This window comes from Miscanthus floridulus, chromosome 16 (genome assembly GCF_019320115.1).
Source record: "Miscanthus floridulus cultivar M001 chromosome 16, ASM1932011v1, whole genome shotgun sequence".
NCBI lineage: Eukaryota > Viridiplantae > Streptophyta > Magnoliopsida > Poales > Poaceae > Miscanthus > Miscanthus floridulus.
Genome location: NC_089595.1, coordinates 6,018,309 through 6,045,805, shown reverse-complemented (window position 1 = coordinate 6,045,805; position 27,497 = coordinate 6,018,309). Strand labels below are relative to the sequence as shown.

The following is a 27,497-nucleotide window of genomic DNA, read 5'->3' as shown; positions in this document are numbered from 1 at the left end:
AGACTATAACATATGAGGCCTACCTGTCAGTATTTTTTTTAATTTTTTGTTTCTTCTTCTCCTTTCTTCTCCGTTGCCCCATGCGCTGCCACCCTTGCCTCGCCGCCACTCGAGCTGCCATGCACACCTCAATCTTGACTCCCGTGTTGTCTCGCACGCCCTGGGCCCTCTTCCCCCGCGTTGCATGCCCTCGACCACTGCCCCCTACATCGTCGCATCCGGTGCCATCGCCCTTGGACCTCCGCTCCCATGCTACCTACACCTCACGCACTCGATAGCCACAATAAGCCCTCCTTGCCGACGGTCATAGGAGCCCACACGTCACCCGCATCCTGATCCAGAAATCGGCAACGTCTGTGCACGAACCGCTTGGGGGAGCGTAGGAGCGGTGCGAAGGCACTATCTCCGATGGTGTAAGGGACCGATTCATGGTCACCTCCAGAGGCGCAACAAACTGCTTTTGGGCGTGCCAAGCTGACCCGTTCCTCCTCTTCTTCGTGAGTCAGCATGCTAAACTAAGAGAAACCCTCATCCTAGCTAGGACTAGTGAGTTTGTGAAATTTCTAAGGGTAGTCAAAGTGGGATAACCTATCTTGTCCCATCCCATCCTTACGGCCTGTTTGGCCGGGCTCCTTCTGGCTCCGGCTCCGTGCTACAGCGGTCGAGGAGCCAGAGCCGGAGGAGCCAAAAATAGTTGCTCCTTTCGGCTTCCAGTTTATTTGGATAAGAGAGAGAAAAATAGCTCTAATAAACAATAGCATGAACAGTGCACGTTTTGGGGAGCCGAAGCCCCTGGGAGCTCTCCCAAACGACCCCTTAAGATCAAAGACTACATAACATAGGCTTTTGGCTCTAGAGGCATGCGTGTTATGTACATAAGATAGATCTAGGTAAAACTGAGCAAGTTAATGAGGCCAGTCTCAGTGGGAGTTTCATGTGAATTTCATTTGCATTGAATAGGTTGCCACATATGCATTTTTGATGACATGACCGTGTATTTAAGAAAAAAGAGAAGAATGAAACTCTTATGGCACGATTATCAACTCTCTATGAGTCATGAAATTAAATGTCTATGAAACCACAGAATGAAGCTCTCCATTGAGAGTAGCTGTTTCATACGAGTTTCATTTCATTTGGCATGACATGGCAGTATTGAAAGCAACGCCATGAAACTCTACACTGAGACTGGCCTAATAGCACGTCGTAGGGTGATGGTGCGCCGTGGGCCCAATCAGTCACCACGTCACATTTAGTAGCATGAATTGACGGTGACGGTGGCACATTCACCGAGGAGTAAGGGCAGCTGGGCTTTGGGTGTGTTGGGACGAAATCGATCAACCGGCACATTGGGTTTTCCATGAGTTGCAAATGGATCCGCCGGTTCACCAATCATTGACGGCTCTAGAACAATCCCAATCAAACCCCATCCCAGTGGAAGAGCAGGTAGCTACTATTTATGCCGGAATGAGATTTCCTCTCTTTTTTTATTCAAGATATTATTTAATATAACGAAAAATTAAAGCACGATTCGCCATAGGGATATCTACATAAGGGGGCAGCAATAATTCCTGACGCTAGGGCTCCCTCTGCCCGCCTCCTCTCCCTATTTATTTTCTGTGTGCGGGTAGCGCGTGCGTATGCGAGAAGGCCGCTCGTCGTCGGCTGCGGCAGAGCAAGCGGCACAGCAGCGCGTGCTGCGGCGGAACCTGCGCTCGGATCGGATGGAGTCCAGAGGCAAGGAGCGGTCTTTGGAGCAGGTCCAAGAACACGATGAGCATGTCAGCAAGAAGCGGCGCCATGGAGTCATGGGAGCAGAAACGACAGAATCACTGGATCAGGTAAGCATCATCACTTGTGATTTTCTCCTTTCCCGCGCACGAGCTTGACAAATTTCCCAGCATGCTGTTCTTGGAACAACTCCTGAACCATTCCAGATCCAAGGTAACTCTAGCACCGACGAATGGTGCTCCGAGTTCGAGGCTGAGGAGAAAGTTGTTAGTCAACTACCAAGAAACCATGTTTAAATCCAGCAGGTATATATAGATAGATAGATGTATATATACTTCAAACTCGATCGCTAGTCATGCATCAACAACTTTTTTTCACTACTGGATTCAGGTTCTTTGCCGAGTGCCAGGTCAAATTGCACTCGGCAAAGAACACACAGCAAAAAATTGATCGGCAAAGCTCTCTTTGCCGAGTGTCTTTTATCGGGCACTCGGCAAAGAAAAGCGACCGTCACGGCGCCGGCCCCGTTGACGGTCTCTTTGCCGAGTGCCAACCTTGCAGGCACTCGGCAAAGATTTTTTATTTTTTAAAAAAATTTTCTTTGCCGAGTGCCTCTGGCCGGCGCTTGGCAAAGTTTGAATTTTTTTTAAAAAAACTTCTTTGCCGAGTGCCCTATGGCTGTCACTCGGCAAAGTTTGAATTTTTTTTAAAAAAAAATTCTTTGCCGAGTGCCCTCTGGCCGGCACTCGGCAAAGTTTGAATTTTTTTTTAAAAAAAATTCTTTGCCAAGTGCCCTCTTGCTGGCACTCGACAAAGTTTGATTTTTTTTTAAAATTCTTTGTCGAGTGCCCTCTGTCTGGCACTCGGTAAAGTTTGAATTTTTTTTAAAAAAATCTTTGCCGAGTGCCATGGTCATGGCACTCGACAAAGTTGGAAAAACGATTTTCCGAACGCCCATTTTTTCAGCTTTGCCGAGTGCTGTGACCATGGCACTCGGCAACGGGGTCCTTTGTCGAGTGCAACACTTGGCAAAGTGACATAAAACGGTAATTTTTGATTTTTTTACATTCCATCGTGACAAATAAATTTATACAAACATATATCACATATATATTTCATCCATCACATATATATCTCATCCATCCACACATCCATCCGCACATCAATGACGGTCCAAAAGAGCTCCTTGGCACAAAGCTGGTGGAATAAGTAGCTCAACTCTACCAGCACTTGCCAGACATGCTCCGGGACATAGCCTCGAACCATCGCCGGAAGAAGCCGCTCAATCCATATGTGGTAGTCATGACTCTTCATCCCGTTGACTCGTAGAGTGCCTAAGTTCACTCTCCTCTTTAGATTCACTGCATACCCATCAGGGAACATTAGCGTCAGGATCCATTCAAATACTTCCCTCCTTTGGTCATTTTTCAAGATGAAATCGGCCTTAGGTCTTCTCCAGGTCTTCCCACGACTAGGAGCCTGCATCAGGGTGCATTACATCAATGTTATGTGGTAGAAGAAGGTCATCGAAATAGGGGAGCCTCGTCATGCCCGAGATATGAGTCCACATATGTTGCTCGCCATATCCCACAAAACCACCTTCTTCATTGGGCATGAGAGCATCTATCTGAGCATGAACCACGGCACCAGTCATCATCCGCGGTGCAGGGTTTGTCACTTTAACACATTTTGTAAAGTTCTTGATATCTTATCTGAATGGATGGTCAACAGGTAGGAATTGACGATGTCTGTCGAACGACGAATACTTGCCACCCTTCTGCAACCAAATGAATCTCACACCTTCCTTGCATATTGGGCATGGGAACTTCTCGTAAACACACCAGGCGCAGAATATCCCATACGCCACGAAGTCATGCAGGGAGTAGTGGTACCAAACGTACATTTTGAAGGTTGTCTTTGTAGCTCGATCGTATGTCCATACCCCTTCGTCCCAAGCATGGACCAATTAATCAAACACGGGCTCCATGAACACACACATATTACTCCCTGGGTGTCCAGGAATTATCAACGACAAGAATACGTTATGTCGTTGAAAGAAGACACTGGGGGGGAGATTAAGGGGGATAACGAAGACGGGCCAACATGTGTATGGGGCAGCCATCATTCCATAAGGATTGAACCCATCTGTTGCCAGCACGACACGTACATTATGGGCCTCATCTGCTTTGTCACGATGTTTGGCATTAAAGCAGATCCAAGCTTCACCATCGGATGGATGTATCATCTTGTCAGGATTGTACCATTTGCTATTTTTGTGCCATGTCATCTGTTTCGTGGATTCCTCGATCATGTATAGCCATTGGATCCTCGGTAGGAACGAAAGGTATCGTAGGATTTTCACGGGGATCATAAGTTGCCTCTTCTGGCCACCATCAGAGTCTACCTCTAGGTACCTAGAGGATTTACACTTTGGACAGAACTTTGCATGCTCGTGTTCTTTCCTAAATACGACGCACCCCTTCGGACAAGCATGTATCTGCTCATATGGCATCTTAAGTGCACGAAGGAGTTTCTATGACTCGTACATGCTCTTTGGCAGAATGTGGCCCTCTGGAAGCAGAGTGCCAATCATGGCCAACATCTTATCAAAGCTAGGACGACTCAAGTTTAACTCAGACTTCAATCCCATTAAGCGTCCAATGGCATCCAGTTGAGACACCGTTGACTGATCGTGAAGGGGTTTCTATGCCGAGTCCACCATGTCGTAGAACGCCTGTGCGGCTGCCTCCATCTCCTCCTTCTCACGTCCCTCATCGAACTGTCCTTGGTAAAAGTCATCTAACATGTCTGCTACCCTGGCATCAGCATCAAAAGCCTCCACCCATGGTCTCACCACCTCCTCTCTTATACGATGGGCTTCACCATGGTGGACCCACCGGGTGTAGTCCGGCGTAAATCTATTCTTCACAAGATGTTTACCCATTTCCACCTTGTTTACCCTTCTCCTGTTTCCACATTTGCTGCAGGGACACAAAACTAGGCAATGTCCTTTAGCAGCTTTGCCAAATGCACTGTTCAAGAAAGCATCGGTCTTGTTCATCCATTCCGTGGTGTAATCACTCTGACTTCTCCAGCCCGTGTACATCCACTGACGGTCATCCATCCTCTAACATATGTATCAGCGAGTAATGTAACCATCAATTGCATCTACATGGTGTTCCTACTGTCTAATAGGTGAGGATAGGTCCTAATCCCACCCGCGGATGCGTAGATAAGGTAGTTTCCATGCTCTACTCCTATCTAAGATAGAATTTCGGCAGCACATCCCCACTGTTCTCTAGATACACGTCCTGCCAAAGAAGAGTGTGTATCAGGAGAACAACAGAGAGGTGATGCTGAAACTCTGTCTCGGACCGGAGCAGACCATGGAAACTAACCCATCTACGCATATGCGGGCTGTCTAAAAAACGTGAACAATCCGAAACAGATACGGTCATAGATATGCAAAGATCTGCATACCTCCAACCGTATCTCTTTCGAACAGGAGACGCCTAACTGGGTTACGCGATCTACGATCATGATACGGAAAGAGAGGTTATACCTAGGGTGGCAGCGGAGTCAGGCTAGCGGGGCCATGGCGGGTCGGTGCAGTGGCGAGGCGACGCGGTGCAGGCAGACCAGCATGGCGACGGGAACTCCAACTTGACTCCGACAGGCTCTTCTCTACAAAAATGGAACAAAATACTGTCATTTAAAAAAAATTCGGCAGAACCTCCCCTGCACGGTGAGGTTTCCAAAACCTGCAAAAAACAACGGCACGATGGTCGACAAACACATATGTCTCAAGAGAAGCCATGTAGTTTGGATATCAATCCATGCAGAAGAATATATCCAAGTAGTACCACTACTTCTACTACTGCTTCCACTATTGCTACTACTACTACCACTAGTTCTACTACTACTACTACCACTATTGCTACTACTACTACCACTAGTTCTACTACTACTACTACCACTATTGCTACTACTACTGTCACTAGTTCTACTACTACTACCACTACTTCTACTACTACTACCACTAGCACTACTAGTACAACTAATACTACTACAACTATCACTACCACGACAACAACAAGAGAGAAGGCATACCTGACGGGCGCCAGGGGTAGGGGCGGGCGGCGTCGGGGTCAGGGTCGGGGTCGCCGGAGTCGGGAACGGGGTCGGGCATGGGCGGCATCGGGGCGGGCGGTCCACGGGGCGTGGCCGGGGGTAGGGCGTGGCCGGGGCAGGGCCGGCATGGCTGGGGGCAGGGCGCGGGCGGCGCGGGCGGTGGCGCGTGCGTGTGTGCGGGGTGTGTGGGCCGGCCCAGCTGGCTGGGTTAAATCCCCCCTTTGTCGAGTACTCCCGACCTGGCACTCGCCAAAGGGTTTTTTTTTTAATTTTTTAACCACCTCTTTGCCGAGCGTCACCTGGCCTAGCACTCGTCAAAGAAGGTTTTTTTTAAAAAAATTCTTTGCCGAGTGTCCCAGATCTGGCACTGGGCAAAGATTTTTTTTTTTGAAAAATATTTTGCCGAGTGTCCCCGATCTGGCACTCAGCAAAGTATTTTTTTGGAAAATACTTTGCCGAGTGCCCCTGACATGGCACTCGGCAAAGATTTAATTTTTTTTAAATGTCTTTGCCGAGTGCCCATGTGGAGGCACTCGGCAAAGAGGAATTTTTTTTAAATGCCTTTGCCGAGTGCCCCCTGTAGAGGCACTCGGCAAAGAGGAAATTTCTAAAAAAAATAAAAATCATCTTTGTCGAGCGACTTATTCTTGGCACTCGGCAAAGACCCACTTTGCCGAGTGCCATGCTCCGGCACTCGGCAAAGTTTTTTTTTTGTTTTTGGCCTCCAAATTTTTTGTGCAACCCTTTTAAAGTACCAGGAACTCCTAATTGGAATTTGGGGATTTTTTGTGGCTTTTTGATATATTTAGTTACTTTATTTCGTTTACTTAATTTTTTTTGAAAAATATAAATTTGAACCGCATGTGGTACGAATAATAGAATTTAATTATTCAAAAAATGATAGTAAACGAAATGAAGTAACTAAATATATTTTTCGTACCACGTGACACGGCAGTTTAAATTTAGTTACTAAATGCCGTATCCACTAACATGACTATCATTTTTTGAATCATTAAATTCTATTATTCGTACCACGTGCAATTTAAATTTATATTTTACAAAAAAAATCAAGTAAACGAAATAAAGTAACTAAATATATCAAAAAGCCACGAAAAATCCCCAAATTCTAATTAGGAGTTCCTGGTACTTTAAAAGGGCTGCACAAAAAATTTGGTGCCAAAAACAAAAAAAATAAAAAAACTTTGCCGAGTACCGGGACATGGCACTCGGCAAAGGGGGTCTTTGCCGACTGCCAAGAATAAGGCGCTCGGCAAAGAGGATTTTTTTAAAAAAATTTTCCTCTTTGCCGAGTGCCTCCATAGGGACTCTCGGCAAAGACATTTCAAAAAAAAATTATATCTTTGCTGAGTGCCGTGTCAGGGGCACTCAGCAAAGTATTTTTCAAAAAAAATACTTTGCCGAGTGCCAGATCTGGGACACTCGGCAAAGACATTTCAAAAAAAAATCTTTGCCGAGTGCCGTGTCAGGGGCACTCGGCAAAGTATTTAAAAAAAAAAACTTTGCCGAGTGCCTAACAGCAGGCACTCGGCAAAGAAGAACGTGGCCGAACACCGTTACGCAGGGCAACCTATGCCGAGTGCCGCACTTTTGCCGAAAGTCTGGCACTCGGCAAAGAAGTCCTTTGCCGAGTGCAATTCTTTGTCGAGTGCGGCACTTGGTAAAGAAGATTTTTGCAAGTGCCTGATTTTTGACACTCGGCAAATCAATTTGCACTCGACAAAGGCCATTAGTGTTTTGTGATGATTGACCATGCTGTTCGTACTACCTGTTCTCTTTCTTTCTTCAGATGTAATGGTGAACATAAAATCGGTTTCGCTTCTCTCCACTGAAATAAGATCCAGTTTAGAGCGCACCATGCAAGTATGGGGCTACATCAACAAGCTTCTTCGCCACCCCGAATCAAACCAAAAAATCGTGGTTCCTAAATCATACGATTCATGGATAAGCATGGCAATGGGATACGTGCGGCAGGATTTGGACAAGATCAAGGAGCTGATAGGTGCGCCTGTGCTGGACAAGGTCGTTGCTCTGGTCGCCAAGATAGCAAAGAGCCTAGAGAGCTGGAAAATGCTGTTGCATGGTCATGCCGTCTCAAAGGAGGTATCCAGTTTGATGCGCGAGCTAGAGGATCTGAAGAAAAACCTCTCTGATGATGACGCAAAAGCGACGAAGCAAAGCGAAGAAGAACAAATAATGCAGGGCCATCGGACCACGGAAAATAATTCCCTTCGCTCTGTGTGACACGTGGCCTTGCCTCTATCAAGGATTATGATGCGGCCTTGGACTGGGAGAAACTCGTCGGAGAAGCGGAGGAGAGGAAGAGGCAGCGTCTCTCAAAGGTCAAGGAGATGGAGAGAGCGCTGCGCCTGGCGCAGTCCAATCTCTCCAAGGAAGAGGAGCGTGAAGCAAACAGAGTGACCTCACGCGCCCGGCACAGCAACAGGGTGAGCAGAGTTTGAGAAGCTGTCACAGATCTCGCAAAGCTACTGGCACAGACCAACACCTGCTGGGAGGCCATGAGAGGTAGCATCCAAGAGGAAGGGATCTCGGCACAGCTGTGGTTCCAGCTCAAATTCGTGGAGTCATGCCAAATTAAAATAGAGGGTGCTGATGATGATGAGTAATATATATAGTTGTACCATAATCAGTGGCATGCATGACTGATCGACCTTTGCATACATATCATATCATATATTCTCTCATTTGCACTGTGACCTCTTCGGTCCTTCCCTTTGCTTGCTGCATTGTCATGGTCTTATGGAATAACTCCAGAGGATTATTATCACTTCAATTATCAATAATGTCATGAATCATGCATACATTAGGTTTATACCAGTGCATTGCAACGGGAGAAAAACATTATGCTAAAGCAGTACAATAAAGCATGACACTGCATAACAAAACACACGAAAAATGATTGAAAATATTGAACACAATGATCCATGGTACATGCTTAAGACTCGTGATGGGAGATGCAGTTCTCGATGATCTAGGTGACCGATAGGAACAGCAAAGGCAGCAGCATCATGTGCGATGTGTCCATCGTTTTATTGCTGCGGCACCGGAACTAAAAAGCAAATTAAACTAATGCATTGATGAGATAAATAGGAACAAGCTGCGCATGCCTGGCATTGCTGTAGTTTAGACAGTATAAACACCAATCGAGTAGAGATGTTTGTAAGATCTACCGTGGAACCCCACGATCCTGCTATCCTTATCAGCTTTGAACCTGAAAGGTGTTGCTGGCACATTTTGATGATGTGCATTTCCAAAAGGACCATAGGTTCTGATATTGGTGACAAAAGTAAGACTCGTCACAAGAACATTCCCAAAATGACTCCCATATGCTCCCGATACTTCTTCCACGAACTCAGAAATGTCAAAGCGGATCTGCAGACATTCCAAATAAAGGCTGGAGGGATGAAACTGGCGCCATATATAATTAACTACAGCAGCGCAAGGAGCAACTATCAAAACTAGATTATGCACGTGTATGAATGACAGACAGCATGAGAATTAACACACCGTTTCAATTTTGTCGTGATGGTATCCTTGGCCCCAGGGACCAATGCTGTGTTTCTTCCCAGCTTGGTCAGTGTATGAAAATGAGAATGCGTCGATCAGGCCCAAGTAGCTAATCGTTAGGCTCTCCAGACGCCAGGGCTTTTCGTTGATGTCACGGGCTACACCTGCACTTCCACCCCATGGTCCCGTTTTCGTGGGAGTGGGCAAGATCTGCATCCGAGTGTCAGCAATTAATCATCCAACGCAATGTTACGTCTGAGATAGTTAAAATGGGAACCAAAATAAGCGGTTACAGAAAAAAAAAAGGGTCTCAATGGGCTGGGCGGTCATTCAGAAGGCCAGGAAAAGACATTGCTCCAGAATCTCGTACTTAAGAGAGGGTGATGCAAACTGAGAAAACAATTGGGACATGCCTTGGATTGCCCTAGTGTGATGAATGATTGACACATGTGTTTGAGAGGTTTAGAGCTTCCAGTGGTGCATCACATGTTGCATGTGTGTGTCACACACCTAAATATGCCCCCCAAATCAGGCCAAGCGGGCCGAGCGAGGCCCAGCGCTGGGCCCAGGTCGGCCTCGGCCTCTTCCTGCGCGGGCAGGGAGGCGTGCGAGCCAGGGGGCATGGCCGCCGCCGCCGCCCCTCGATCCCCTCCCTCCCGGAAGAATCCGGAATAGATGAAAGTCTTGGATAATTTTAAGGAAAATAACATAGAGTTTTGTTTACAAAATAAGATTATGTTTGCTTAGGAAATAGATCGGTTTTGTTAGGAAAGGAGAAGTTCAAATCTATAAGGACTCCTCCTCTAGTTTGCTTGGGATCCAAGTCCGCTAGGAACTATAAATATAGGGGCAATGTAACCGTTTCAATCTTAAGAAGAAATAGAGCTTTGCTTTTCCCCTATCCCTCTCCATTCTCAACCTCAGTTCTCTCTCCCTCCCTCTGCCGCTACCATTGCGCCGTACCTCTCTCCCTGCACTCACTCCTGCCCTGCCCTAGCTGCCGCCGCTCCCTGCGCCCTCAGCAATAGCCGCAGCCCCCTCCCCCAAGTAGGGTTGTGATAGTGTGCATATGATTATGCTTTAGCTAACCAGAGAGTATTATTTGAGGATGAGGCATGATGGGTAGTGGATGAGTGGTGTGGTGAAGTGCAGGATAGGCGCTTCACACCGATGGACCATGCGATGCTATGGCTTCGTGCCTATGGACTATGCTATGGTGAAGGCCGAGTTGAGACTTTGGTGCTGAAGGGACCGTCCTTTCCAAGGAGCCATGGGCAATCTGGGTTGCTCACATGGAGAATGCAGTAAGAAATGTTGACAAAAGAATGATGAAGATGGCGTCTGCCAAGCCGAGGAGGAGGACGATGGCATCGTGGCACTTGGCATAGGCTGGACACACGCCTACATTAGGATAGTGAAGATGATGTCAGTCAAGTCAAAGAGGAAGGCAAATGCATCTAGGCCTTGGCAAAGGTTGAATACACATTGATATTGGTGAGTCACACCTTGCGTGGTGTGTGGGGAGGTTCGCTAGTTTGGTCCTCAAAACTAGGCATAGAGGACTTTGTAGTTTGGGCCTCAAAACTACCGGTGGGAGGTTTGACCAATTTGGCCGGGCCTCAAAATTGGGGTGACGAGTTTCATTATGCATGGCACCATCACACATCTTGCTGTGAGGGAAAGCTAAGTCATGAATATGTTAGGAGGACAAAAATATGGATTGTTTGTGTTGACGGTATTTGGGTTAAGTGCTTTATGTAAGGGAAATTTGAGAGATAATAAGTGCCTATATATAGTGGAGGTGGATGGTTGGGGAAGCCATCCCTTGGAGGTGTCTATCTCATTTTGTGTGTGAAAGAGAAGGCTAGGATTAAAGGAAGAGATGGAGATTTTCACAACTATTTTTCTAGGATTTTTTATATTTTCCTTTGCATGAGTTATAGGCACAATTTTTTAGTGTATTGAGGTCCTTGGAACTTGTTCATATCATGGCTTCAAGCCTAGCTCTTATCACCCAAGTTCCTCCCTCCAAAAACCTTCTCTAATTGCATGCCTGTTTTGGTGGATTTCATGAAAATCTTCAAGGAGTTCTTGCAACGTTATTGACTGCTTAAGTGCTGTATATGAGGTCCTAAGAACACATATAGACTTTTCCTTCAATAGATTTCCCATGCATGAGTACCTTCAATTCCCTCTCTTTTTTCCTTTATTGAGAAATTCATGATTTGAGAGAGGAATCCTTCAATTCATAATGAAGCCTAGACCTTTTTGGAAATATTAAATAGGATTACCTTCACCATAAGTATTAAGGTCGGGGCCAAGTTTCATAATTTTTAGAGGTGATTTGGAGTGGTTTTGGATTTTTTTGAGCTAATCCCCTATTTTATGGAGAAGCAGGCCAAGTCGGTTTTTGTGACTTGCTCTTTTGGAGTTGATCTTCTTGAGATTCATTCATCATGATGTTGTAAAGTTTTGGTTCAAATTTCTTATTTTTATGAAAGATTGCTTGATAGAATTTTGCCTTTTTCTCCAAAACCTATTCAGACGAAACCATCTAGGCCGGTTTCCATAGTAGGCCAGGCCGGGACAGTTTCTATAGTGTTTCAGTGGCATGAGGACCGAAGGACGGTTTCTATAGTCTCTATAGGATGGTTTCTATAGTAGGCCACACATCCACAAAGGATCGGAGGCTGGAGAATGGACTGTGTGTGGCTCTCACACTGGGCACAGGAAGATCAAGAATACATGGGTGATAATGGAGATGACGTCGACTAAGTCAAGGATAGGGCTTGGACCAAGTCACAGCGCGGTGCTGTGAGCGCTTGGTGGACCATAGGGCCAAGGACAAGGAAGGTCGAACACGCGTCGATATCAGTTAGTCATGTCTGATGAGGCGTGCATGATGGTTTCGTGGTTTTGGGCCTCAAAACCATTGGAGTAGGGTTTGCTGGTTTGACCGGTTTGGTCCTCAAAACCGGGGAATGGCAGACTGACAAATACATGGTGGAATCTCGGAGCTTGCATCTAGGCGAAGTGAAGTAAAGAAGGCACCGTGTCTGTTGGATCGATGGCTAGAAACTTGGAATGTTTTACCCCTAGGGGTATTTAGGTTGAGTGCTTTATGTAAGGGAAACATGGGAAATAGCCAAGTGTCTATATATATGGGAGATGGCTGGTTGAGAGACCAAGCCTTTGGGAAGCCTTTGGATTAGACTCTCATTTGTTAGGCTGAGAGCTTTTGTTTAGGGCTAGAAGAGAGGGAGAGACGAGTGGCTCTTTGATTGAGATTTTTGCCATCAAGCTTTGTGATCTGCTAGGAGTCTCTTGTAATCACATATGGTGAAGTAATCCAAAGATCGAATTCGTGCACCACTTGTTCTACTCCCCCAAATCTGAAATTTCTCATTTTCGGCGATTTTCGTCGTCATTTTTGAGAGAATTTCTTGCTTCTTCTTAGGCTGAGTCTTTGGCACATTTTTGGGAGTCTTTGGGATCCTTGGAACATATCTAATCCATGTCTTGTAGCCAAGTTTTTAATCTCTTGGTTCCAAGCCCCAAAACTCTCCTTTTCAAGCCTCTTTTGGTGAATTTCTTGGAGATCTTTGAGCTGAAGGTTTTAGGTTGTTCTTGGTTGACATTTAGGTGCTATGAATTCTTGAGAACTTATCTAGCCACTAGTTTTTACTGATTTCCGATGAACACCTAAAAATCATCATTTGGAGTGCTCTTGACAAAACCCCAATTTGAGAGAGTTATTCTGAAATTTTGTTTCAAGCTTTGATGTTTTCGACTTGATATCTTGGGGACAACTTCTTAATGGGTTATTCAAGTTGTGTGCAAAGTTTCAAAAATTTTCGATTTGAATCGATTTTGAATTTTTCTTGGAGAGGATTCTGCTAAAAACAACAAAAAAAAACTTGCCAGGCCGGTTTGCAAAACTAGCCAAACCGGTTTTCATGACTTTCTCCATTTGAGATGATTTTTTATGGACATGTTATGTATGATGTTTTGACAAAAATTCATGGTATTTGGAGGTCATTTGATTGAGTTTTGACTTTTTCCTTTCCAAGTTTATGGGCTGAAAACAACAAAACCAGTTTTTGAAACTGGCTAAGCCAGTTTTGGCTGAATTTGTTCAGATTTTGTCTTTTTTTTTGCACCCAATCGCTTTCGCATCTCTCCAAACTAGTTTCTTGGGTCTGTATGTATGCTGTGACTACGAGATCTTGGCTTGTACTGTTGAAAGAGGTTTGTAGGTAACATTTGGGACATTGCCAACATATTATTCATCTGCTTGGCTTGAACAAATTGAATCCCATTCACCCCTTCTCTGGTCACCATTCCAGGCCTTCACTTATATATTTAGGGCCTGTTTGAGACTGCTATGCTTAAGTTTTCTCAGCTCTACTCCACTAACTCTTTCATAAAGGACCTCCACTCGGGAGTTACGAGAGCAGGTTGTTTGGCACATACTTGGAAAAGGTCTAATATATGCACCGCAATGATTTTTGGTGTATGCCCCTCAATGATATTCGATATCTTTGTGTAATGGGGTGACAGTGGTGGATAATTTCCCTAACTCCTGAGAAAGTATATATGGAAGTCGAAATCCTAGAGTATCCCTTGAGGTACTCCTTTAAAAATATGGAGCTGGCCTCCAAATCCATCTTTTCCTCGAGCGGAGTTTTAGGAGCAGGAGGTGTTTTTTGGCAAGATAAAGTTGGAGCATAGCTGCAAAATCTGAAGCAGAGCAGTGCCAAATACCCCCTTAACATCCCACGGATATAAAGTTGGTAGGTGGACCAAATATTACAATATATATAATGTTGCTGGTATATATGTAAATAGCGTTAGAGTTCTTACCTGTCCTGGCATTGGGAGGGGCCGACTTATCTTCATATTGCTGGGGCACTGGGTCTGAAAGCAAATTAAACACCTCCATTAACTAAATTTTTGACACGTTGCATGCATCATAGTACGTGCTGTAATTCATACCATGTATACTCCAATTGAATAGAGGTGTCGTCCAGATCTACCATGGAATCCCACTATGCTACTGTCCTCTGAAGCCCTGAAGCTGAAAGGGGTTGATTGCACTCTTACATGATACGGATTTCCGAAAGGTCCGTAGGTTCTGATGTTGGTGACGAACGTAAGTGACATCATAAGAATGTTGTTATAAGGAGTCCCATAAAACCCAGATACCTCTTCCACAAACTCCGATGGCTCAAAAAAGATCTACAAAACAACACACCAATAAACGATTAAAAAACCATATAGTTAATTATAGAACGGCATAACAAAAGATCCAAAGACTAGATTATGTACTGCATGCGTACAAACACACCGTTTTGGTTTGTTTTTGCGGGTGACTGTATCCTGTGCCCCAAGGGCCAACGGTTTTTTGTTTTCCAGCTTTGTCAATGTACGAAAACGAGAACGCATGGATTACTTCGAAGTAGCTAATTGTCAGACTCTCCAAACGCGATGGCTGTTCCTCTATGTCTCGTGCAGTACCTTTTTTTCCACCAACTTGTTCACTCTTAATGACGTCACTGGACAAACTCTGCATGGATGTAATTTGTAGATGTGCGTCAGCAATTTATCATCCAACATCGACATAGATCGATCGAGTGCGAAATGAACCCAGTGAAAAATTATTCCTAGCAACAATTAATAATGTATATAAATGTTTAATGTAAAAATTTGCATCAATATGTTTGCATGTACTTAAATAAACTTTAAGTCCATATTGATTTTGCAGCAATAGACAATACATGGCAGAAGAAACTAGTTAAAGGTTAAAAAAAATCAAGTTTTAGAGAATTTTTCCATATAAAAGTGCATCTTACATTAATGGATGGATCGGAGGGAGGATCATATCATGTTTGCAATCAGCTTTCAAACTAGTTTGAAATTTTTTTGTGAAACACAGTTTGAGAATTTTTGTGAAATAAAGATGATCAGAACACCGTATATTTTTTTTATGATGTTCAAAATTTTCACAAGCCCCGAGATATGATGTTGTTAATTATTTTTGAAAAGTTTCATTAATTGAATCTTATAAAAATCTTGCTATTGAGAAGATCGAGGATCAGAACTGCTGAAAGAATTTCCACATCATTATGAAAAAGGTGTAAGTGAATACGTACAATTACCTTGCCCCGCCGGACAGTATCTAGCATGGAAATACATTTTTCCGTTTCAGTCAGTTGGTCAATGGTATCCTGTATTTCAGGCCTCTTCTTTCTATCTTTCTCCACACATTTCAATCCTATCTCAACGCATTTCTTGACTTGTTTGCAATATGCTTCTAGTATGGAATCTTTGTATTCTCGACGTAACATTGCTCTCCATTTCTGTTGAACCTGTGAAATTGCATTGAAATTTAGAGCTGGACTGATATTGGGCAAATGTAAATCACATCCTAGTTTTTTTTTCTTTAAAAGTTGCAAGTTGCTAATGACAGAAAACATTTCTTACTTCGTCAATAAATTGTGTGTGAGGCGTGTCATCAATTTCGGGATAGCCCTTAAGCCCTGTCACCAACTGCAGTATTACAACACCCGTGCTGAATATGTCAAACTTCTCTGAGATGTGGTGTCTCTCGTTGAACTCAGGTGGGCTGTATCCCCTGCAATGACATGAATGATTTTAAGCTCTTCTTTTTCTACTCCCTCAGTTCGAAAATAAATGACATTTCTGACCGGGCGTTTCAACTACAACCAAGCCAAATCTGCTGTCGGAAGCGTCATTTATTACCGAACGGAGGGAGTATTACTAAAGGAAGCAATCCCGACCTGACAGTTGACCTACTGTGTTCCGTAGGAGCTGCCTGTGGTTCTGGTTAATTTTTCAAGGAAGATCTTGGACAAACCGAAATCCGCAAGTTTTGCCCCAACTTTCTCATCTAGCAATATGTTGCCAGGTTTTATGTCCAAATGGTAAAATGCTGGGCGCAGTTCCAGATGAATGTATTTTAGAGCCTCAAAAATCCCCTTAATGATTTTGTAACTTGTATGCCAGTCAAGGTTAGGTAAATAAGCTGTTACAAATGCAAGTACACAAAATAACCTCTCGTCACAGGATTGCAATTTACAAGCATAGTATAGCATTGGATCAACTTCGTACCTGAAAGATACCTGTCAAGGCTCCCCTTGGGCAAATACTCGAAGCAGAGAACTCTATATATCCTCAAAACTTCGACAGATTGACCATTGATTTCCTTTACGACTTTTTCTTGTTCATAGCAATAGCTCACAATCCGGACAATGTTTGCATGATGCACCATTCTAATAAGGTTTTCAAACTCCTTGCTGAAACAATCATCATCAAGTCCTAGACTTGAATCATCATGAAATTTCTTCACAGCAACCTCATCCCCATTAGGCATTGTTCCCTATTTAAGGTTAAGGAGTAATTTCAACATAACTGTATTAAAATTCTCCAAAACTTTTAATGATAGCAGTAATGATCTTACCCGATAAACCACTCCATATGAGCCCCGGCCAATTATGTTGTTCTTCGAGAAACCACCAGTTATGGATTTTAATAATTCATATGTGACATGTGGTGGATTCATTGTTGTGTATCCCGTTATTTGTTATAGTTGCTATTGTCTTGCGTATGCAAACTCATTCATGCCAGACATTGATCCATTATTCAGTTATTCAACAGCAGAGTTCTAGAGTTCTACACATTAGATGCTTCTTGATCCTCACTCCAATGTTAGTTATTTGTCAGCACGTGGTTTGATCATTCAATGCTCCAGCAAGGCTGCAACCATACATAGACAAAGAACAACGTCAACAGTTACCAACGTAGTAACTCATGCTAGCGTGGCAAGATGATGGAGCTGGGTGGACGGTCAGCTGGCATGTATCAGCAGCGAAGGGGTTCTCAGCATGTGAGTAAATGAATCAGTGTGATTATTAAGCAGCGCCGTCCCGGCAAAATCGGGTTTCTATGTGAAATAAACCGGGTTACCGCAACGTGTGAGGCCTCGATCACGGAATCCAACGGGACTCGCTCGGCGGAAAACGAAAAGAAGCGACATGTTTGAACTCTCGGCGAGAATTGGACCGCTATTTGCAGCGTACAAGACTGAAAACAAACTAGAATAAAGTCTACTGTATTATCATACCTAGGGTATATAGTATCTTTTGGGTGCCCCGTTCTGTTGCATAGCCCACACGGGTCCAAGGACACCCCTGTTTTTTAGTATCAAACCTTAACAAGAACCTTGCCGACGCCTATATACATTAGCACACTAGCCCACGACGCCTATATACCCAGACAAATATTGATCCGAAAATGGTTAGAGCCCTAATGGGCCTCCATTGTGACAACACATTAGCGGACTCTATATAATAAGAGGCGGGCCCAAAACCCTAGCCATAGCCACCTCTTCACCTCTCCCCACAAGAACCTTGCCGACGCCTATATACATTAGCACACTAGCCCACGACATTCACTACGGGATACACGAGCTTTGCAAAAACACTCGGCAAAACGTTTGCCGAGTGTTACACTCGGCAAACGACACTCGGAAAAGGTTTTAACGGCAAAGAGCTGTTTGCCGAGTGTCAAACGTCAGGCACTCGGCAAAGACTATGCCAAATCCCCAAAAAACACTCGGCAAACATTTTTCGGGAAAAATAAAAAAACAAGTCGCCGGCGGCACCACCATGCCGCCGGTCGCCACCACTACCAGCACCAAAGCCGCCGCCGCCACCACCACGCCCCCCCCACCGCCGCCGCCACCACCACCACCACCACGCCACCGGAGGGCACCTCCCCACCGGATCCGCCGCCTCCGCGCTGCTGCTCCCCGCTGGATCCGCCCGCCGCCGCCGTGGATCTGATCACCAGCGAGGGAGAGAGTGAGGGAGATGAAGAGAGGAAAAGAGAGGGAGATGGGGAGAGCTGACCTACCTCGGACCCATGCCGGCCGCCGCAACCCCATCGTCGCCGGATCCGAGCCCCAGCAGCCAGATCCGACGCATGCCGCCGTCGCGAGGCCCACCCGCCGCAGATCCGTCGCCGTGGAGCTCCTCTTGGCCCTCCTCGCCGGATCCAATGCAGCCGCCATCGCGAGGACCACCCGCCGCATATCCGTCAGCCTAGAGCTCGCCTTGGCCCTCCACGCCGGCGGGGGAAGAAGGGAGGGGAGGGGCGCCCGCCGGGGAAGAAGAAGGGGGAGGGGAGCCACCGGGGAAGAGAGGGAGAGGAGGGGGCGGCCGCGTTGGATCCGGGGAAGAGAGGGAGAGGAGGGGGCGACCGCTGGATCCGGGGAAGAGAGGGAGAGGAGGGGGAGGACACCACCAGGGAAGAGAGGGAGAGGAGGGGGTGGGGCGCCGGCGGCAGGGAGGGGAGGGGGGTCGGGTGTCAGAGAAGAAAAGGGAGGGGGCGCTGGGGCCGGGTGCGTGCGGAGGAAGAAGGGGAGGGGGTGCTGGGGGCGGGTGCGGAGGAAGGAGGGTGGGGCGCTGGGTGTTAAAGAAGATATTTTTGTTTGCCGAGTGTCCCAGATCGGGGCACTCGGCAAAGTATTTTTTTTCATTTTTTTCTTCTCATTCTTTCTAGAAAAAAGATTTTATTTCTTTGCCGAGTGTTCTAGATCTGAGCACTCGGCAAAGTTTTTTTTCATTTTTTTCTTCTCTTTCTTTTGCAGAAAGAAGATTTTATTTATTTGCCGAGTGTTTTTTTTACACTCGGCAAACCTCATCTTTGCCTAGTGTTTTTTTGACACTCGGCAAACCCCCTCTTTGCCGAGTGTTTTTTTTTACCGAGTGTTTTTATCGCAGCACTCGGCAAAGAACTTGTTCGTCGAGTGCCCGAGGGAATACACTCGGCAAACATAAAAACAGAGCATTCCGGTAGTGATTCCTGCCCCGTATATGTGACACTAAGGAGGTGTCCATGCTGTTGTGGTGCTAATCGGTTGGACAAGTAGAAGACGGTACCACTGATTGACTGTTTCCTCTACACCGACGCACGAGTACGTTGGACCGAGCAACTAACTTTTTTCTATTGCACTGCACACCTAGTGGTAACGATCCATTATTATCCGCTTATATAAGTTCTTTGGATGTCTGTGATAGAAATTTGATTTTGCGCTGGTGTAGTGTACCTATTCTCTAACAGTTTTGTTTGAGATGCCCATCGTGGTGGCATGGTTCTATTAATTTTCACCAATGTCACTAGGAATGTGTAACGATGTTAATAAGTTCTTCGTCCCAGGAATGTTATTCCCATTCCACAGTAACGCTGGAACATTTTCGTTCCGCCCCCGCCTCATCTTAAGGCTTTGCAAACTCCATCCCGTTCCTTGACCCCGCCAACACGAGATCTTGGTGGCCATGGGATAGCACTATCCCTAGCCTTTGTACTAACCACCATGCCTTTTTTTTTTAAATGAACTGGCACGAGAGTTGCATGTTATATTAATAAGAAGAAGCCAGAAGGCCAAAGAGTACAAATTTAGTAAAAACACGAGCTAAAAGGGTGACAACCGCCACCTGAAAATCCAAAGCCTACTCTCCCTAAATTAGAGGTGTTAGTAACCTCGCTCCAGCTAGTGACCAAGTCCAGGCCTCTACTTTGATTTTGGAAGGGTTAGTGGTGGCAGCTCCCTTTTTTTTTTTTTTCCTCAAAAACACATACATTTCGTTCTTTCCAGACCTCCCAACATAAAAGAATGATGAAAGTGCGCAGCCCCTTTTTGGGCGTTCCCACCAAGCTCACAAGCTGAGACCACCATTGGTGGACGGAATCACCCTGCAGCCAGTGCCGTGAATGTATGTCAGGTTGTCGGATCCAAGACGCAGCTCAATCCCAGACCCGCTTTATGTAGCGGCATTCGGTAAAGAGAAGATGTTGGGCTGTCTCTGGTGTGTGTCGACAAAGCGGGCAGACTCCATTATTTGCCCTACCTCTCGCAGCCAGCCTATCTAAACTTCAGAGTCGGTTCTGAATCAGAAGCCAAGAGAAGAACTTGCACTTCGGAGGTGCCGATGGCTTCCAGGTGATGGTGTTGTAGTTTGTGTCGGTGGTACCTAGTAGTTGCGCTTTGTATGCCGAGGCTGCAAAGTAGTTTCCATCACCAGTAAATTTCCACCTGATGTCATCAGGGATATTAGGTTCCAAGTGTAGCGCCTCAATCGCTGTCCAGAGTCGGACAAACTCGTGTATGTGTTTGGCCGTGAAGCTCGCCTGAAAATTGAAGTTTCTCAGCCAGTTGTTGTTAGTCACGGCCTCTCTCACCGACCTTTGTTTTTGCTTGGAGGCAGTATAAATCAGCAGCGCAACATCCTTCGCCCGCCTACCATGAAGCCATCCGGAATGGGCTTTGCTACGGTACCCCTAATAACTGTGGACCGTCGATCTAGATGTTAATTAAGACATATTACTTCCTAGGAGGTAATGGTAGAAAAATAGAAAAAATCAGGAAAATATCTTAATATTAGATCTAGCAGATATACTGATCTTTACTTTCCTATTTGATGTAATGTGACATGTGGATATAAGATCAAAATATCTTTCTTCTCAGGTGTTCATTTTTTGTAATATTTTTAATATAAAAAACTAACGCTTGACAACTTATTTAATTGCTCTTAACATGAACATATCTTGAATGTTGCATTTTTTTCTTTTTTGTTTTGAGCCGCATGTTGCTGTTTTTCTTATAATTTCCCTAGTATTTGTGGTACAGTAATTGTCATCCCAAGTTATTGGATCGTAGTAGTGATAATAGTGATAATATGATTAATAAGTGGCTGACAATATTTTATTTTTATTAAGTGTAAGCTTTTCAAATGTACATACATACTGTCACGTGTCACATTTCTTGCTTGCTACGCGGGTCACACACAGATCAGAAGATGATTCACAGGATGTAAAAAAGGAGAGCATCAGCTAGCTAGATAAGGAAAGAAGGGCGCCACTTGCAGGGATTACCAAAGATGGCTAGCCGGCATTTTGTTTCTTGATTATTTTATTGTATAATTATTTTTTCTATTCTAAAAATGAAGGGTTGTGATTTGTTCAAACTCTTACCTCCTAAGCAGTAATAGTTGTACCATAGCACGGCCCATCCGGAATACGGAAAAAGGGGTTTTGTTACCATCACCAAGGTTAATGGTAGTACAGGCAGCAAAGAGACGCCCGAGGTTTCTGACTTTCCTTCCATTCCTGCCACAACCACAGCAGCCCTAATGCTCGTGCAAAGAAGCCCAAATGTGGTATGCCCAGACCTCCCTTGCTTGTTGGCCTTTGAACTCGCTTGCAGTTGACTTTGCATTTACCAAACACCCCCCTCCCCCTCTCGCCCACACGAATTGTTTCTGCTTACTAACCAGGAGCAATATGCTCTACACAGTTCGTCATCGAACGGATCCTCTGTGAGTGCAGGCCAGCTAACAGGTCCTATTACTAAACCTACTCTTAAGGTGACACCTCGAACGCGCTTTCAGATTAAGTTTTAGGTTTCAGAACTGAGTAGGATAGGATATGATGTTGAACCTAGGGTCAAATCTGCACGTTTTGTATCTTCCAGTGTTTTCATTTGGTCCGTGTAGTAATAAATATAGCTAAATTGCAAAATTTTTTGATAAAGTTTATCCAAATTGAAACCTAAAAGATCAAATTTAGTTCAACGCCTCACAAACTTACCTCAAGTTCAGTTGAAGAACACTTCTTAGTAAGTTTTTGGGAAACTTGTCAGAGTAAGTTTTCAAAATATCTTCTTTAGACAAGTTTCATGTGAAAAAAAGGAAAACAGACTAAAACAGAGGTGTGGTGGGTACGGTCCAGCCTAAAAACCACTGGGTGGAGTAGACACTTTAATAAGAAAATATATACTAGTGGGATAAATTTTTTCATGGACAGCAGGATAAACAAAATCCCATCTGTTAGATCATCAACACAACTGCCAGATAATAACCAAATCAAGATATTAACAAATAACAATATGCCCTTCGGAAATAAACCAATTCCTACTTCCAAGATTAGAGAGTTCACAGGCTTACAGTGAGCACCGAACAGCATGGAAGCACTTTTCAGATGAACAAAAGATCAGCAAGCAGCTAATGCAACAAGCCAAATAAGATCTGCACGTAGTGACCTTGTGCAGCCCTCACTGGCTCATGGCCCCTCACCTTCGTTTGCCCATCATCAGGAGCTCATCCCTGCCCTCTCCTCATGGCCTCACCTATGCTACCCTTCACCTCAAGGACCTGCCGCCAGTTCCCCATCCCTAGCAGCCCTCTGTGGCGTTCACTTTGTTGCGGGTGTCTCATATCCACCTCAGAATGGAAGGGGGCTAAGGACTACGCTGCGTTCCCACTGCACAATCTACACTAGCTAGTAGATTGTTGGGCTATAAGAGTACAAGTTCCTATAAACATGCGAATTTAGATGGCTCTATGTAAGGTCCTATCAGCATCTTCAAGAATGCCAGCACCATCAAAAGATCCAGGCACACATCACACTCGTTGAAGACGCATGCTGCTGTCGACAAACACTAAGAATCTACAGCACTTGCAAGCTAGCAAGCGTCGGATTGGATAATAAGACCATATATATATATATAGTTCCACCAACAAGCTACTGGCTAGATCCAAACCTCTAAAGCAGTAGAACGTAACAGATGGGAGAAGAAGGTTGTTACATGCCTGGAGCGAAGGAGGGAGTCGCCGATCGATCTGCTTGTGATGAGAGTAGGAGGCGGCAGGTTGTGGCTCCGCGCTCTGTTGCCCCTATGTTTGCCTCCGATCTAGGGTTTCTTTCGTGGAGGGTTGGGTAAGAAGGCTGCAAAGTTGGGCTCTGACATAATATGCAGTCTGTTCGTTTCGGCTGGATTGCTCGTATCTGACTTATAAGCCATCACTACTAGAGAACAGACTTTAGAACGATGTTCCAATTTAGCATTAGCCTCGGCATTTTTTGCCCCCGGGACTAAAGGTTCCTGCCCAACGGTCGTCCGCGGAGCAGAGATCTTTAGTCCCGGCTGGTATTACCAACCGGGACTAAAGATAAACCTTTAGTCCAACCTTTAGTCCCTAACCTTTAGTCCCGGTTGGTAATACCAGCCGGGACTAAAGTTTTTAGTCCCGATTTGGGTGATGCCCCGGGAATAAAGATTAATCTTTAGTCCCGGTTTGGCCCCCTAACCAGGACTAATTATCCTGGCCTATAGCCCAGCTCATTTCTTACTCCCCAACCCCGAGCCATTCCATTCAAACTCACTGCCTCTGTTCTTCAGCTTGCTGTTGTTCTTGCTCTCTCCCCCTCCATTGGTGTTGCTCTTCGATTTTGGAGGTAACAAACTTAATCCTCTTATGTTTTATCAGTAGCTTATCTCATTTTGCAATGTAGATGCATGTGTAACTTTATATGTTGGACTTTATTATGATTTTATGTCATTTTTAGCTCAAAATCACATGATGATTTGCATATATGTTTGGTTAAACAAAAGTTAAATTAGTTCATCAAAATCACTTGATAGTTTAGTATTGCTAGTATATGTAGTACATTTCATGGTTTAGTTAGATAAATAAATATTTTTATTTTTTTTAATATATTACTTTAGAAATGAGAAATTTACAATAGTTTGCAAAAATAAGTATAGAAAGTAACTTGATATGGTGGATTTGATTATGATTTCTATGTCATTTTTAGTTTAAAATCACATGATGATTTACAATAGTAAAATCACTTGATAGTTTGCTATTTTACTATTATACATAGTACATATTTCATGGTTTAGTTAGATAAATAAATAATTTTAGTTTTGTTTAAATATATTATTTTAGAAAATATGAAATTTACACTAGTTTACAAAAATAAGTATAGAAAGTAGATGACAATTGGTACCGGATCCTCGATCTCTCGTTCGGTTGCGAAACGACTGAAGCCAGAACTCCCTCCCATTATCTGCGGCAAGTGTAAGCAGAAGATTGTGATGGAGTACCGAGTCAAGAGACAGGGACCCAACAAGGGTCGTGTTTTCTACAAGTGCCCGGATCACGATGTGAGTTTCTTACGCATTTGATTATTATGGCTAATTGACCTGCTTTTCTTGAATATTTTTGACTAAATATTTTTTGGCTTTAATTTCAGTGGGAGGGCAATGGATGCACTGGTTGGTACTGGGAGGAAGATTATGCTACATACGTGCAGAATTCGAGTGCGCTTGAGGTAGCGACTGCTGATGATGAGGCAGTGAGCCAGCAGGAGAAGCTTATTGATATTCAATAGACGAATGATTTGTCTGTTTTAGTTGCGTACGGTCACGAAATAATTATGTTACTGAAGTGCATTGTAGTTTTAGTTTGTTTAGTGATAGCTGGGATTGCTTACGTTGTAGCCAGGCTTAGTTAATTAATCAACCGTGTGTGTCATCTATATTGTGTAATAAAATACTTAATTATATTCAAGGTTTTCATAATTTATCGTGTAATGCAGATTATGTCACGCCATTGGATGTACAATGCTGATCGCCGCTCCCAAGACTTTATTGAGGACGTGCACTATTTCTTAGGTGTGGCCGAGGCAAATAAGCGGGATGGTTTCATGTGCTGTCCATGTGCCCTATATAAGAATTTAAAGGAATATTCAAGCTCAATGAGTCTTCATTCATATTTGCTTAAGTCAGGTTTCATGTCAAACTATATATGTTGGACTAAGCATGGAGAAAGCGGGGTCATGATGGAAGAAGGTGAAGGAGAAGATTTAGACATTGATGACATTATTGCTCAGTATGGTGCCTTTGATGATACTACAATGGGGGGAGATGAAGAAGAGGTAGCGGCAGAAGATGATCTCGATGATGCTCTTGGCGATGCCATTCGTGATGCACAACAAGAATGCGAAAGTGAAAAAGAGAAAGTTAAGTTCGAGCGCATGCTTGAGGATCATAGGAAGTTGCTATACCCGACGGCCGAAGAGGGGCAAAAAAAGCTGGGTACAACACTGGAATTACTACAGTGGAAGGCAAAGAATGGTGTATCTGACAAGGCATTTAGGAATTTATTGAACCTCATAAAGAAGATGCTTCCGAAGCCAAATGAATTGCCCACCACTACGTACGAAGCAAAAAAGGTTGTCTGCCCTTTGGGATTAAAAATCCAGAAGATACATGTATGTCCTAATGACTGCATCCTCTACCATGGCAATGAATACGAGAATTTGGATGAATGCCCGGTATGTAAAGCATCACAGTATAAGATCAGGCGCGATGATCCTGGTGACGTCGAGGGTGAACAACGTCCTAGAAAGAAAATCCCTGCCAATGTTATGTGGTATGCTCCTATAATACCTCGCTTAAAACATTTGTTCAGAAATAAAGACCATGCAAAGTTGTTGCGGTGGTATAAAGAAGACCGTAAGGTAGACAATATGCTAAGACACCCAGCTGATGGATCCCAGTGAAGAGCGATAGACAGGGAATTTCCAGAGTTTGCAAATAAGGCTAGAAACTTAAGGTTTGTCTTAAGTACAGATGGTATGAATCCTTTTGGGGAGCAGGGCACTAGTCATAGCACTTGGCCAGTTACTCTATGTATCTACAACCTTCCTCCATGGTTATGCATGAAGCGGAAATTCATTATGATGTCGATCCTCATCTAAGGTTCGAGGCAACCTAGCAACGACATTGATGTCTATCTGAAGCCATTAGTTGAAGAACTTCTAGTTTTATGGAATAAACCATGTGTATGTGTCTGGGATGAGTACAAACAAGAACACTTTGACCTACGAGCAATATTGTTCATTACAATCAATGATTGGCCTGCTTTAAGTAATCTTTCAGGTCAGACAAACAAATGATATAATGCATGCACACATTGTTTTGATGACCTTGACAGTATATATTTGAAAAGATGTCAAAAGGTCGTGTACCTTGGCTATCGTCGATTCCTTCCTTTGAATCACCAAGTAAGAAAGAAAGGGAAGCATTTTAATGGTAAGCCAGACCACCGGAAGAAGCCTCATAACCGAACCGGGGAAGATGTATTCACAATGGTCAAGGATGTGAAAGTAGTATTTGGAAAGGGACAAGGCAGCGAATCTGTTCCTAAAGATGCTAAGGGACACGCACCCATGTAGAAGAAGTCCATCTTTTGGGAGCTACCCTATTGGCAAGTCCTAGAGGTCCGCAACGCAATCGACGTGATGCACCTGACAAAGAATCTTTGTATGAATCTGTTAGGATTCATGGGTGTGTACGGGAAGCCAAAGGATTCACTTGAAGCACGCCAGGACTTGCAGGGCATGAAAGAACGAGACAACCTTCATCCAGAGAAGACAGATGATGGACGTCATTACTTAAGTCCTGCTAGCTACACGCTTAGCAAAGAAGAGAGGGACAGCATGTTCAAATGTCTAAGCAGCATCAAGGTCCCATCGGGTTTCTCCTCCAATATAAAGGGTATAATAAATGTGCCAGAGAAGAAATTCCTAAACTTAAAGTCCCACGACTACCACGTGCTTATGACGCAATTGCTTCCAGTTGCTTTAAGAGAAATTCTACCTCCACATGTATGTCTAGCCACCGTGAAGCTATGTGCATTCCTCAATGCAATTTCTCAGAAGGCAATCAATCCAGTGGAACTAGCTACTCTACAGAATGATGTGGTTCAATGTCTTGTCAGCTTTGAGTTGGTGTTCCCTCCATCCTTCTTTAATATCATGACACACCTCCTAGTTCATTTGGTGAAGGAGATTAGTATTCTTGGACCTGTGTTCTTACATAACATGTTCCCCTTCGAGAGGTTTATGGGAGTCTTGAAGAAATATGTGAAAGTCCGTTCTAAGCCTGAAGGAAGCATCGCCCAGGGCTATGGAACAGAGGAGGTCATTGAGTTCTGTGTTAACTTTATTCCTGACCTTGCCCCGATTGGTGTTCTCGAATCGCGACACGAGGGGAGACTCAGTGGTAAAGGAACTTTAGGGAAGAAAACATATATCGGCATGGAAGACAATTATTTCAATAAAGCACACTACACAGTTCTTCAGAACTCGTCATTGGTGCATCCGTACATCGAGATACATATGGAGTTCTTACGATCCAAGTTTCTAGGGAAGACTGAAGCTTG

At 44.4% G+C, this 27,497-nt stretch overlaps 1 protein-coding gene across 5 annotated transcripts; it reads right to left on the bottom strand.

The window, feature by feature from the left end:
* Window positions 1–8,775: 8,775 nt before the first annotated feature.
* Window positions 8,776–23,207, bottom strand: LOC136510012 (putative cysteine-rich receptor-like protein kinase 16). Of its 5 annotated transcripts, XM_066504585.1 has the most exons (11): window positions 23,076–23,207; window positions 16,886–17,181; window positions 16,537–16,804; window positions 16,222–16,450; window positions 15,889–16,039; window positions 15,558–15,773; window positions 14,753–14,971; window positions 14,401–14,643; window positions 14,269–14,322; window positions 9,406–9,615; window positions 8,776–9,270 (listed from the first exon to the last, which is right to left on the bottom strand). In XM_066504585.1, exons 2-11 carry the CDS (start codon window positions 16,985–16,987, stop codon window positions 9,022–9,024), a joined length of 1,941 nt encoding a protein of 646 aa, XP_066360682.1. In that variant the 5' UTR covers window positions 16,988–17,181; window positions 23,076–23,207; the 3' UTR covers window positions 8,776–9,021. The 5 variants fall into 5 exon arrangements, with proteins under 5 accessions (XP_066360682.1, XP_066360683.1, XP_066360684.1 ...); XM_066504586.1 differs by lacking the exon at window positions 23,076–23,207 and having other exon boundaries at window positions 15,564–15,773; window positions 16,886–17,871; XM_066504587.1 differs by lacking the exons at window positions 16,222–16,450; window positions 23,076–23,207 and having other exon boundaries at window positions 16,548–16,804; window positions 16,886–17,871.
* Window positions 23,208–27,497: the final 4,290 nt, after the last annotated feature.